Raw genomic sequence first — 12,218 nt, 5'->3', positions numbered from 1 at the left:
CAGGAGACTCCCTTAACCTCCCATGCTTTAAAGCCGGAATCCATTGACCTTAGCCTAAATACTGGGGATCCAACTAAGGGGTTGAACAGTGAGGTCTTATGTAAATTACCCTCGCCCTGCCGAATCATTCTCCACGCTTTGTCGGTGTTTATAATGATCGGGTCTTTACAATGCTCAGCAACAGGTTTCATCCTGTTCATAAATAGCAAGTTAAGGACGGGGCACCTTGCCTGAGAGAACCCAACATCAAGCCATATCGACTTTGGATCCTTACACACTGAATCACTCACATGGGACAATAGGGCGCTTACCTGGTATCACTTAAAGTCTGGGAGATCCACCTTCCCCAAACCCAGTGGGAGTTGCAACTTGGTAAGTTTAATAAGAGGGCATCAATGACCCCACAAGAAGGACCCCAGCCTGCCATTGAGCTTCCACAACACATCTCTGAAAACAACAACGGGAGCATTCTCATGGGGTACAGTAGCCGAGGAAGAACGTTCATTTTAATCAAGGCTATTCAGCCTAACCATGACATTGGTAGCCCCGCCCAAAGTTGCAGCTCCTGTTTTATCTCATCAAACAAATACACAAAGTTAGCTCTGTAAAGCTGGTGGAAAGCACGGTTAATAAAAATACCCAAGTAAATAAAACCTTTTTGTGACCACCAGAAAAGAAATTGTATTCCATCCTCCAAGTCAGGCACTCCCACCAAGGCCCCACAGGCAAGGCTTCCGATTTTGTAAAATTAATTTTATAACCCGAGGAAGTGCCGAATAACTTAATCTTTTGTATTAGCCGAGGTACAGACTTTTCCAAGTTAGCCAAAAGGAGAAGAACATTGTCAGCGTAGAGAGTAATGCTAAAATTGTCTGATTTTACATGGTTCATAAAGACCACAGCCTTGTGGTCATTATATAGCACTGTGACCCACCTAGTGAAGTCCACCCCACCCCCCCCCCAAGACCAAAAGATATGGCCATTCCACCTGATCAAATGCCTTTTCCGTGTCCAAGGAGATCACCAAGCCTGGAGTTGACCTCTGCTGACATAATTGCACTATATTCAACACCCTCCTGACATTATTGGAAGAGCTATGACCCTTGATAAAATCCTTCTGGTCTTCCTTTATAATAGTGAGCAATACCTTCTCCAATTTCAGAGCTGGTGTTTTAGACAGGATTTTAAAATCTACTTTCAGCAGTAAGATAGGTCTATATGAGGAACATTCCACAAGATCTTTACCTTTCTTGAGAATGAGAGATTTTGGCCTCCCTTAGAGAGGGCAGAGGTAGCCCTGGCTATATGAATAATTAGACATACCCAATACTGGCTCGGCCAAAGTTTATGAATTCCTTATAGAACTCACTTGGAAACATGTCCGGGCTGAGTGCTTTGCCACTTTGGAGCTGCCTTACCACCTCTTGTATCTCTTGTATTATTAAGGGTGCATTCAAAAGGGAGGCTTGCTTTTCATTTATACCTGGGAGGTCCAGATTCTCAAAAAAAAATTCCATCCTTGCTATTCCATCTGCATAGCCATTTGACCAGTATAACACTGCATAGAATTTCCTGAATATGGCATTCATCTTTGTCAACTCACGAGTGATAGTACGCCCTGATAGACAGGATGGACTGCGGGGTACTTTTCTTCCTAGTCAGATATGCCAGATATCTACCTGGCTTATCCCCATATGCGAATAACCTTTGCTTCGCAAAGGAGACTTCCCTCCTGGGTAAGTATTGAATTCAGAGCAGCCTGGAGAGCTGTGGCTGGCTCTAACTTAACCACAGATGGTCTCTCATAAAATGCCGATTCGGCTGCTTTCAGCCGGCCTCCAGCAATGGTTACTGCTCTCCTCTCTGCCTTTTCCTGGGAGCTGAGTATGGAATAACAAAACCCCTTAAATACTCCTTGGTGGTCTCCCAAAGCACCGATGGGTTACTTATGGCACCCGAGTTGATGTCCTAGAAGGTCCTAAGCTCCCTTGTGAAGTATTCTATAAATTTGCTTCAAAAGAAATGGATCCATGCACTAGTGCTGCGTGTCTATTCTACTATCCCTGATCTTTATATCCAGGTACACTGCCGCATGGTTTGAAATGGCTGTTTCCAATCCTGCAGGATAACATTGAATCCAGATAGGTCAACGGAACAAAGAACATACTAATTCTCATGTGGCACTTGTGCGGGTTGGAGTAAAAGGTAAAATTGCTCCCATTAGGGTGGAGACATCTCCACACATCCACCAGCCACAGCTCCCCACACAAGCCTACTAGCTGTCTGGATTGTAGGGAGATACCCAAGAGATCCTTTGGCATCCTGTCTACCTCAGGGTCCATGAGACGGTTGAAGTCTCCTCCTATAATCATGTGGCACACCCCAAGAGCCATCAATTTGGAGACTGCTTCAATCAAGAATTTAAGGAAGTGTGCCGGGAGGCAATAGACATTCAGGATGCCATACTCTTCCCTGTTTATTAAGGCCTTCAGGATAATAAACTGCCCATACTCATCCTTAATTTGTTCCATTATCTGGAATGGGAGATTCACCTGTACTAGTATGACCACTCCTCTGCTTTCAGAATTGAAAGAGGAGAAGAATACCCCACCAAATCCTCCCTACTGTAACTTCAAATGTTCCTTGTCATTCAAGTGTGTTTCGTGTAACACGGTAATATCAACCCTTTCCTTTCTGAGGTTTGAGAGCACCTTCTTTCTTTTGATCTGGGAATGGCTCCTTTTTATGTTCCAGGTGCATCATCTAAATGATCCACTAGCCAGAGCGGATCCGCAGCTCCCCCACCCTGGAAGGAAGAAGCTTATTCATGGTGCATTAAGTGGAGAGAATACAAAATTTATAAAATCCAGAAACTACCACTAAAGACACTACCAAAACTATTTAAAAAACTAACCAATACTCTTAAAGTAAACAAAGAAACACATAAACAATGAATCGCTGGAGATTTCCCCCCTTGCGCATTAGAGGCACTCGTCCCAAACTTTACAACCATTCTGGTTCCTTCCAGCTATGGCTGCTCCCCAAACCCAAGCAATACAGAAACAAAGAAAAACTATTATTTACATAAGTGAGAGTTAAAAGTAGATGCCCACCTCATCCCCTCCATACATCAACTCCACCCCTCACTGGAGGAAACAAAGAAATAACAAAAATTACTAAAAAAGAGAAAAAAAATGGAAATTTTACATCAAAGCCATGCCAGGGCTGTAGGACCAACAACCACAAAAGGAAATGATAGGCCATTGTCCATAGCTTTGTTGTTTTCCCCCTGACCCAGATCATTTATTTCAAAGAGTCAAAAAATCCCTTACTTTCTCTGTTGAGTCAAAGTTATAAACAGACCCTCCATGGTTGAAGCACAATCCTGCTGGGTACCTCACAGCATATTGGATATTCAAATCTCTCAATCGCTTCCTGACTTCATCAAAAGATTTCCTCCTCTTGATTATAGCCCCAGAGAAGTCTTGAGAAAACATAGTGGGCGGCACGGTGGCACAGTGGTTAGCACTGCTGCCTCACAGCGCCTGAGACCCGGGTTCAATTCCCGCCTCAGGCGACTGACTGTGTGGAGTTTGCACGTTCTCCCCGTGTCTGCGTGGGTTTCCTCCGGGTGCTCCGGTTTCCTCCCACAGTCCAAAAGATGTGCAGGGTTAGGTGAATTGGCCATGCTAAATTGCCCGTAGTGTTAGGTAAGGGGTAAATGTAGGGGTATGGGTGGGTTTCGCTTCGGCGGGTCGGTGTGGACTTGTTGGGCCGAAGGGCCTGTTTCCACACTGTCATGTAATCTAATCTAATCTAATAATTTTCGAACCTTTATACACCAGAGCCTGTGAGTCTTTTCCCAGCCTTCTGGAGGCTTCCATTATCAGTTGCTTCTCTTTATAACACTGGAGTCACACTAGGACCAGGCAGGGGTGCTGATCCAACCCAGACCTGCACATCGTGACTCGGTGGGACCGCTCCACACGCTCTCGGCCCGACTCGATTCCCAACCCCAGAAGCTGCAGGACCCACTGGTCAAGGAAGCTGACCAGACTCTCACCTTCTTTATGTTCTGGGAGCCCGATTATCCATAAGTTTTTCCTTCAACCTCGATTCTCGAGGTCATTGACCTGGTCCAGCAGGGGCCCGAACCTGGCCTTCCAGTATTTGGATCCACCCCTCCGAATTCTCCGCTGTGATCTCCGACACCGGGTCCTTTGTTCCCCTACCTCAACATTTCGTTCCAGCGTTCGGATCTTCTGCTCATACTTTTGTAGCATGGCAGAGATTGGTTCCAGCACCGATTCGATTTTCTCTTGAAGTTTTACAAACTCTGAGACTAGCTTCTGCTGCTCCAACAGGTTCAAGGGCGTCGCCACAGGAGCCAGGGCTGCAGTCGCGGATGTGCCTGGCACTGTAGGGGAGTTCCTTGCTTGCTGAGATCCTCTCGCTCCCTTTCCTTAATTCATCTTCATCTTGTTCCCAGAATGTTAGAATCGAAAAGGTTCTAGGAATTTTGTATTACTTTGTTTTATCGATTTTTCTTACGGATGACTAGTGAGGGGGTGTGAAAGCCTACCTTACTTGGGTTTTGGTGCAGACCTCAGCACAGCAGACCTATCAGATTGCGGCCATCTTGGATCCCCACCACAAGATTGAACTTTTATGACTGACTGAGAAAGTAGCCCATGGGTCACTAGCAACCTGAGTTCAGTTCAAATTAAGTTTTAATCAGGCAAGAAATCTCGAGACCATAATACCTGGAAAGATTCCATCAAGTTAAAAAAAAAGGAAGAGTTAAGCTAGGAGTGAAAGTTCACTTCCGTAATGGATATTGCTGGAGAAAATAATGAAACATTGTCTTGCTATCAGATTTCCAGTGTCTACTGTATTTTGCTTTTTATCACCTTATCCATTGTCCATCCCACCACATGCAACCAATGTTGCTTATCATGTCTTCATGGACCTTCCCACCATTGAAACCAATGTTCTGTTTCCCAGAAAGTGCCACTGAGTTTCAGAGTGAATTACCTTTAGGTGACAGAAACCTTTTAAGCATTTCCATTTGTGCTAGTCTTCTGTTTCTAACCCCTGTTCATTATACTTTTTTGGAGTATTTAGAGAAACTGTTCATTTGCCCCTAATTGTTCTCCTATTGTTATAATTGACTTCAATAAATATCTTAAAACACTACAGATTTACAAAAAAGTATTGATAAAAATATGAAAAATAGCACATGCTGGGCATTATACATATTTCTAAGTGACTCATGTAACCTTATGAGAATTTTCAAATGCTCAGTATTGCAGTATTATGGTTTTCAAATATGAAATTTCTTTCCCTCTTTTATCCTTCAGTTGGATACACAATGAATGATTTGATATTTCAATGGGATGAAAAAGCTGTACAAGTAGCTGACGGATTAACTTTACCACAGTTTATTCTCCAAGAGGAAAAAGATTTAAGAGACTGCACAAAGCACTACAATACAGGTCAGTATTATAACCAGAAACATTGTCACCAACATGATGTGCAAGGTGCCATAACAACAGGCTTGGTAAACATTATCTTCTCAGCAATTGTGCATAAACACTTAACACTGCAAGGCTAAATGTTAGAGCCTGTTATAACCATAGATTTTACCTTCTTATTATTGAGTTTATAGAATTCTGTGCTGCAAATTATTCTTTTTCCGATTTAAGTCTTCCATTGCATTAATAATGTTTTTGGATAACTTAAACAAGACATTTAAATCCAATCAATAAAAAAATGTAAATAATTTGCCTTTAATCATTATTTAGCATTTTTGACTCAAGGTATTCTGTGTCTGTTAAATTGTTTTGTTTTGATGTTCAGCTTTATCAGGAAAGCATGTGATGTGGTATAGCATTTCATGGATTTTTGCACTTGCCAATGCCAAATGTGTTACAATTTGCTGAATAAATATCTAAATTTTACACAGGTCCCAGAGGCAACAAAATTGCTGTTGCAAGTCTGGAACTGAGTGATAAATCACTTGCTGTGCCAATTTATTCACTCAGGTCATAATGTGATTGATTTGGGGGAACTAGAAATGTAACATTTACAATAGTTGCTCTTAATCTGTACACATTTTAAATAAAACTCTTGACTTTGTTGTCATATATATGTGCTGTTTTTAAAACGTATTTCTTTCAATTTCATACGCATTGTTTAACTAAAGCAATCCCACTGAGGAGAATGCAACATCTCTATACAGTAAATAATACATTAAATGTCCAGTTCCATTCACAAAAGCTCAGACACTTAGCTCATACGTACTCACTTGCAACAAGATCTGGATAACCACCATGTGTATGCTGATGAGTGGGACATAAGTATCAACCAATGACCATTTCCGATAAGAGAGTCTCATTACCTCTCCTTAATGTTTAACCAGCATTGAATTTCCCACCATCAACATTGTAGAGATTGCTATTAACCAGAACCTTAACTGAATCAGCAACATAAATAACGACAGTACTAGAGCAGGTCAGAAGTTTGAAATTCTGCACTTTCTGACTACCCAAAGGCTTTTCAGCATCTACAAAGCTTGTCAGAAGTGTGATGGAGTATTTGCCAGCGCCTGGATGAGTGCAATTCCTTTCCCCATTGCTTTGCATTTCTTTGCACGTGGTATTATCCATGTACTGTTGTTCCCTTTTGAAAATTACTTTGAATCTGATTCCACCACTCCATGTGCTTCCATGTCAAAAAAAAGAATATGCCAAAAAATCGAAACTCTGTTCATCGCCCTTCTGATTTTTTTTGCTGATTATCTTTAATCTGTATTCTCTGGTCATTGACCTTACCACCAATGCAGACAGTTTCTCTGAAACACACTGAAAATCCTTGAAACAATGTGGACTTTATTAAAACTAATCTAATTCATATCACATTGACTTTTCTGTCTCACTTCAGGGAAATTTACTTGTATAGAGGCACGTTTCCACCTGGAAAGACAGATGGGTTACTACTTAATCCAGATGTATATCCCAAGTCTCCTCATTGTTATCCTGTCCTGGGTCTCCTTCTGGATCAATATGGATGCAGCACCAGCACGTGTTGGTCTAGGAATTACAACTGTGCTTACCATGACCACTCAGAGTTCAGGATCCCGAGCATCTCTACCAAAGGTAACAGACCATAAATTGAGGGAAGGGCAAAGTTGTCTTGTATAAATCAAAAGCACTTAACATATTTTACATGTAGTTTTAAAGTCTTGTTCTGTCAGGAATTTTGCATGTATATAACTTATAACAACATTCAATGCATAACCTTTGTTTTCTGCATTATGGGCTTAACTTCAGCTCAGGAAGTGCAAGTTATTACCTTCCAACATCATGATGCCAACTTTGGAAGGCAGCCCATTCATCTGGACTTTGATGTCTGAGAATCAAGAGTAGCCTGGAGTCAGCCTTGCCACTGCCTAATGCAGCAACAAAAGTGGACCAATGCCGTGGTGAGCAGGTTGTATGGTGCAACCTCATTTCTTGGGACAAGAGCCCAATTTGCTTCATGGTTGTTAGCGCTTCCAGCCATTACCTCTCATTCAACTCCCATGGGCATCTGAATCAATAAAATAGACTGAACAATGGCCAGAACCAGTTTCAGCAAATGGTCTCTTTATGAATACTAGTGGAGATCCGAGATTCACTTCAGCTTCAGCTCTGTAGGGGATTGTTTATACAGCTGCAAATGAACATACTAGCTTTGTTTGACAGTTTTATGGTATTCAAATAAGCATATCTTTCTTTAAAGTATTTTCATCAATCTGTTTGCTTATTTGTACAGGATTAATGCATGTCAGTTGAATTAGAAATGTTTTCAATGACTGTATGAATGCATGTATTCTACTTACACTTTAAGAGCTCATAAAAGGGATAATTCTTCTCAAAAGGGATTTGGAAAGATCAATGTTTTGTGAGCATTTTAAAGACTTGTGATACTGCTTCTATTCTTGGTGGATACTGGAAACTGCTTCAAACGTTCAGCAGATATCACAACATTAAATCAATCTGTAAATTAAACCACAGTATATCCCAATTACATAATTATCTGAGTTTCCATACTGCTGAATGCCGAAGGACATTTTTCGATAAAGGAACACTAATGTATGTGAACACTCACACAATGCTGGTCAATTTAATCTTGTCATCTATGTCACCAGGACAGACTCACATGCATTAAAAAAACAGATTGAGTCAATCAAATCTCTTAACATGGTATGGTTTGTGAACCCACCCTCCTCTGGTGAAAATAGCAATCTTAGGGAAAATTGTCTTTGGAGAACATATTTAAACAACAAACTCAAAATCATATTTGTCGAGTGCCAGTTCATAATCTGCCATCCTCACTGTTAAATGAAACATGAAGCACAGCAGGACTGGCATGGCAGGCGTAAACGTGTGCAGCTTAAGCCATGCATACCTCCCATTTGGACCCCCAGAGGCAGATTTGCTCAACGTCAAGAGGAGAAAATTCAGACCTATGTTGGCTGGTGCAAGATTACAGATTATATGGAGTGAAAATGATTGATCAACAGGAAAGGACAGTGATATGTGGAATTGCTGTAATAAGGATGCACTGATCCACAGTGGTGCTCCACAGTCTTGCCTTCTTAGTTATTTGATGCTTCCAGATCAAGCAAGCTACTAGCAATACAAGCAGATAAGTACTTGAATGCAGTTGTTGAGAAAATAAGAAACTGCTAATATTTTGAAGCAATTATTCCTGCCGGTTAAATAGGTTGAGAATTGGCACAGACATTTTGGGATAAACTTTCAGGATTTATTATTGCCAAGGATTGCTATGGATAGGGCTAAAAATTATGAAATAGATCAGTGTGCTGGCTTTTTGTCTTCTTCACCCCATTCCTGAAAGTGCTGCTTTAGCTGGTGTGTTCCGATGCCAGGAAGGTCATCACCTTCACAAGGAAGTAGGAAATTCACCTGGACTGGTGCCTTAGTGGAGACACATTGGAATTCTGCGGTCAATTTTCAGTTTTTGAAAGTGATTGGTCAACTGTCCAGAGCTGGGCACCCACCAGCAGACTGGGCCTGTCAGCATTCTTATAAGGAGAAAGTGAGGACTGCAGATGCTGGAGATCAGAGCTTAAAAATGTGTTGCTGGAAAAGCGCAGCAGGTCAGGCAGCATCAAAGGAACAGGAGAATCGACGTTTCGGGCATAAGCCCTTCTTCAGGAATGAGGAGGGTGTGCCAAGCAGGCTAAGATAAAAGGTAAGGAGGAGGAACTTGGGGGAGGGGTGCTGGGAATACGATGGGTGGAAGGAGGTTAAGGTGAGGGTGATAGAGCGGAGAGGGAGTGGGGGCAGAGAGGTCGGGAAGAAGATTGCTGGTCAAGAAGGCAGTGCTGAGTCTGAGGGTTGGGACTGAGAAAAGGTGGGGGGAGGGGAAATGAGAAAGCTGGAGAAATCTGCATTCATCCCTTGTGGTTGGAGGGTTTCTAGGCGGAAGATGAGGCGCTCTTCCTCCAGGCTCTTCCTCCATGGTCTGGCAACACTTTAACTCCCTCTCCCACTCCACCAAGGACATGCAAGTCCTTGGCCTCCTCCATTGCCACCTTCTTGACCTGCAATCTTCTTCCCGACCTCTCCACCCCCACCCCCTCTCCGGCCTATCACCCTCACCTTAAACTCCTTCCATCTATCGTACTCCCAGCGCCCCTCCCCCAAGTCCCTCCTCCCTAACTTTTATCTTAGCCTGCTTGGCACACCCTCCTCATTCCTGAAGAAGGGCTTATGCCTGAAACGTCGATTCTCCTGTTCCTTTGATGCTGCCTGACTTGCTGCGCTTTTCCAGCAACACATTTTTAAGCATTCTTATAAGGCCTACAAGCTTGCCATATTTGACTGACTGACTGAGCCAAAGTACAGACTATTGAAGGGCCCAATATTTCCCAAACCACCATCACCCACTCTGTGGCTAGTTACTTACTGTATTTTTTCTGTTAAAATTTGAAAATGTATTTAGAAAAATGCCTTCCTCTTGAATCATTCTCCCACTTACTTACTTTGCTTTGCAGCTGGATGCTTCTCTGAAAACTGGGAGTCAATCTCCATGTTAGTTAAGGGCTCACAGACATGAAAATCTAGACTTTAATCAGTTTCCCACTGGAGATGGGTTTAAGCCTGAAAGCAGTCTCACTCCTGTTTCCCAAGTCCATCAGTATACTTCAGCTCAGTGTGAGGTAACATATTGAACATTGGACTGGACTGGAAATATTTGTTGAGCACAGAAGAAGCCAACAGAACTACAGGATTAGGTTAACTTGAAACTCGCCAGAATACGTAAAATATTTCCCCAAAAAATAGCAATGCCACTTGAACTTTATTGACTGGACGTCTGTTAAAAAAAAGGAAAGAAGCAAACAGAATAACAAAAACTAAACCAAAATTATAGGATCTGAGGAAAATCCAAATGAAAACAAAAATGTAAAACAATGTTCATTTTTCATTGGAGGAAGACATTGTGACACCACATGCTTCTGTTGAATGCTCCCCTGGATAAAGATTATGACTTTAAACATGTGCAAACAGTTAAAGGAATCATGGGTCTATGGATGGCTGGTTCGACCAAACTCAGTCATAGGCCCATCACTTGGTCCCCTATAGATTTGTCCTGCACATCACGAAACCAAAAAATAAACAGAATATATTCAGAATTACCCAAAGGAGCCTCTTCAATTAATGGAGGCATAATGTAGCCTCTGGCATTGCAGATAATGATGAAACATGGAATAGTGTGAAATGCTTTACATTGAGAGGGATTGGAAAGGAAAGAGACTTGGAATTATTATGTCCCCAGAAATTATGACTTGGAGATGCTGGTGTTGGACTGGGGTGGGCAAAGATAAAAATCACTCCACACCAGATTATAGTCCAGCAGGTTTATTTGGAAGCAGGTGAGTGCGGTCTGAAAGCTAGTGCTTCCAAATAAACCTGTTGGGCTATAACCTGTCGTTGTCTGATTTTTAACATTGCCCGAAATTTGTGCAGCAAATGTGAAGTAGTTAGAGAGTCATAGAGTCATAGAGATGTACAGCATGGAAACAGACCCTTCGGTCCAACCTGTCCATGCCGACCAGATATCCCAACCTAATCTAGTCCCACCTGCCAGCACCCGGCCCCTATCCCTCCAAATCCTTCCTATTCATATACCCATCCAAATGCCTCTTAAATGTTGCAATTGTACCAGCCTCCACCGCATCCTCTGGCAGCTCATTCCATACACATACCACCCTCTGCGTGAAAAAGTTGCCCCTTAGGACTCTTTTATATCTTTCCCCTCTCACCCTAAACCTATGCTCTCTAGTTCTGGACTCAACGCCCCAAGGAAAAGACTTTGTCTATTTATCCTATCCATGCCCCTCATAATTTTGTAAAGCTCTATAAGGTCACCCCTCAGCCTCCGACGCTCCAGGGAAAACAGCCCCAGCCTGTTCAGCCTCTCCCTATAGTTCAATTCCTCCAACCCTGGCAATATCCTTGTAAATCTTTTCTGAACCCTTTCAAATTTCACAAAATCTTTCCAATAGGAAGGAGACCTGAATTGCATGCAATATTCCAACAGTGGCCTAACCAATGTCCTGTACAGCCGCAACATGGCCTCCCAATTCCTATACTCAATACTCTGACCAATAAAGGAAAGCATACCAAATGCCTTCTTCACTATCCGATCTACCTGCAACTCCACTTTCAAGGAGCTATGACATGCACTCCAAGGTCTCTTTGATCAGCAACACTCCCTAGAACCTTACCATTAAGTGTATAAGTCCTGCTAAGATTTGCTTTCCCAAAATGCAGCACCTCGCATTTATTTGAATTAATCTGCCACTTCTCAGCACATTGGTCCAACTGGTCCAGATCCTGTTGTAATCTGAGGTAACCCTCTTCGCTGTCCACTACACCTCCAATTTTGGTGTCATCTGCAAACTTACTAACTGTACCTCTTATGCTCGCATCCAAATCATTTATGTAAATGACAAAACGTTGAGGATCCAGCACCGATCCTTGTGGCACTCCACTGATCACAGGCCTCCAGTCTGAAAAACAACCCTCCAGCACTACCCTCTGTCTTCTACCTTTGAGCCAGTTCTGTATCCAAATGGCTAGTTCTCCGTGCATTCCATGAGATCTAACCTTGCTAATCAGTCTCCCATGGGGAACCTTGTTGAA

The 12,218-nt window shown here is 42.5% G+C and overlaps 1 protein-coding gene across 4 annotated transcripts in view; it reads left to right on the top strand.

The window, feature by feature from the left end:
• Positions 1 to 12,218, top strand: part of glra1 (glycine receptor, alpha 1) — a 174,701-nt gene that overhangs the window by 96,930 nt on the left and 65,553 nt on the right. For all 4 annotated transcript variants that reach the window (XM_043703247.1, XM_043703245.1, XM_043703249.1 and 1 more), the window contains 2 exons: positions 5,361 to 5,495; positions 6,943 to 7,157. In XM_043703247.1, the coding sequence (XP_043559182.1) occupies positions 5,361 to 5,495; positions 6,943 to 7,157 (350 nt within the window). The remainder of the gene's footprint in view (positions 1 to 5,360; positions 5,496 to 6,942; positions 7,158 to 12,218) is intronic.

This window comes from Chiloscyllium plagiosum, chromosome 14, assembly GCF_004010195.1.
Source record: "Chiloscyllium plagiosum isolate BGI_BamShark_2017 chromosome 14, ASM401019v2, whole genome shotgun sequence".
Classification (NCBI taxonomy): Eukaryota; Metazoa; Chordata; class Chondrichthyes; order Orectolobiformes; family Hemiscylliidae; genus Chiloscyllium; species Chiloscyllium plagiosum.
The sequence above is the reverse complement of the archived record's forward strand: the minus strand, read 5'-3'. Positions and strand labels throughout refer to the sequence as shown.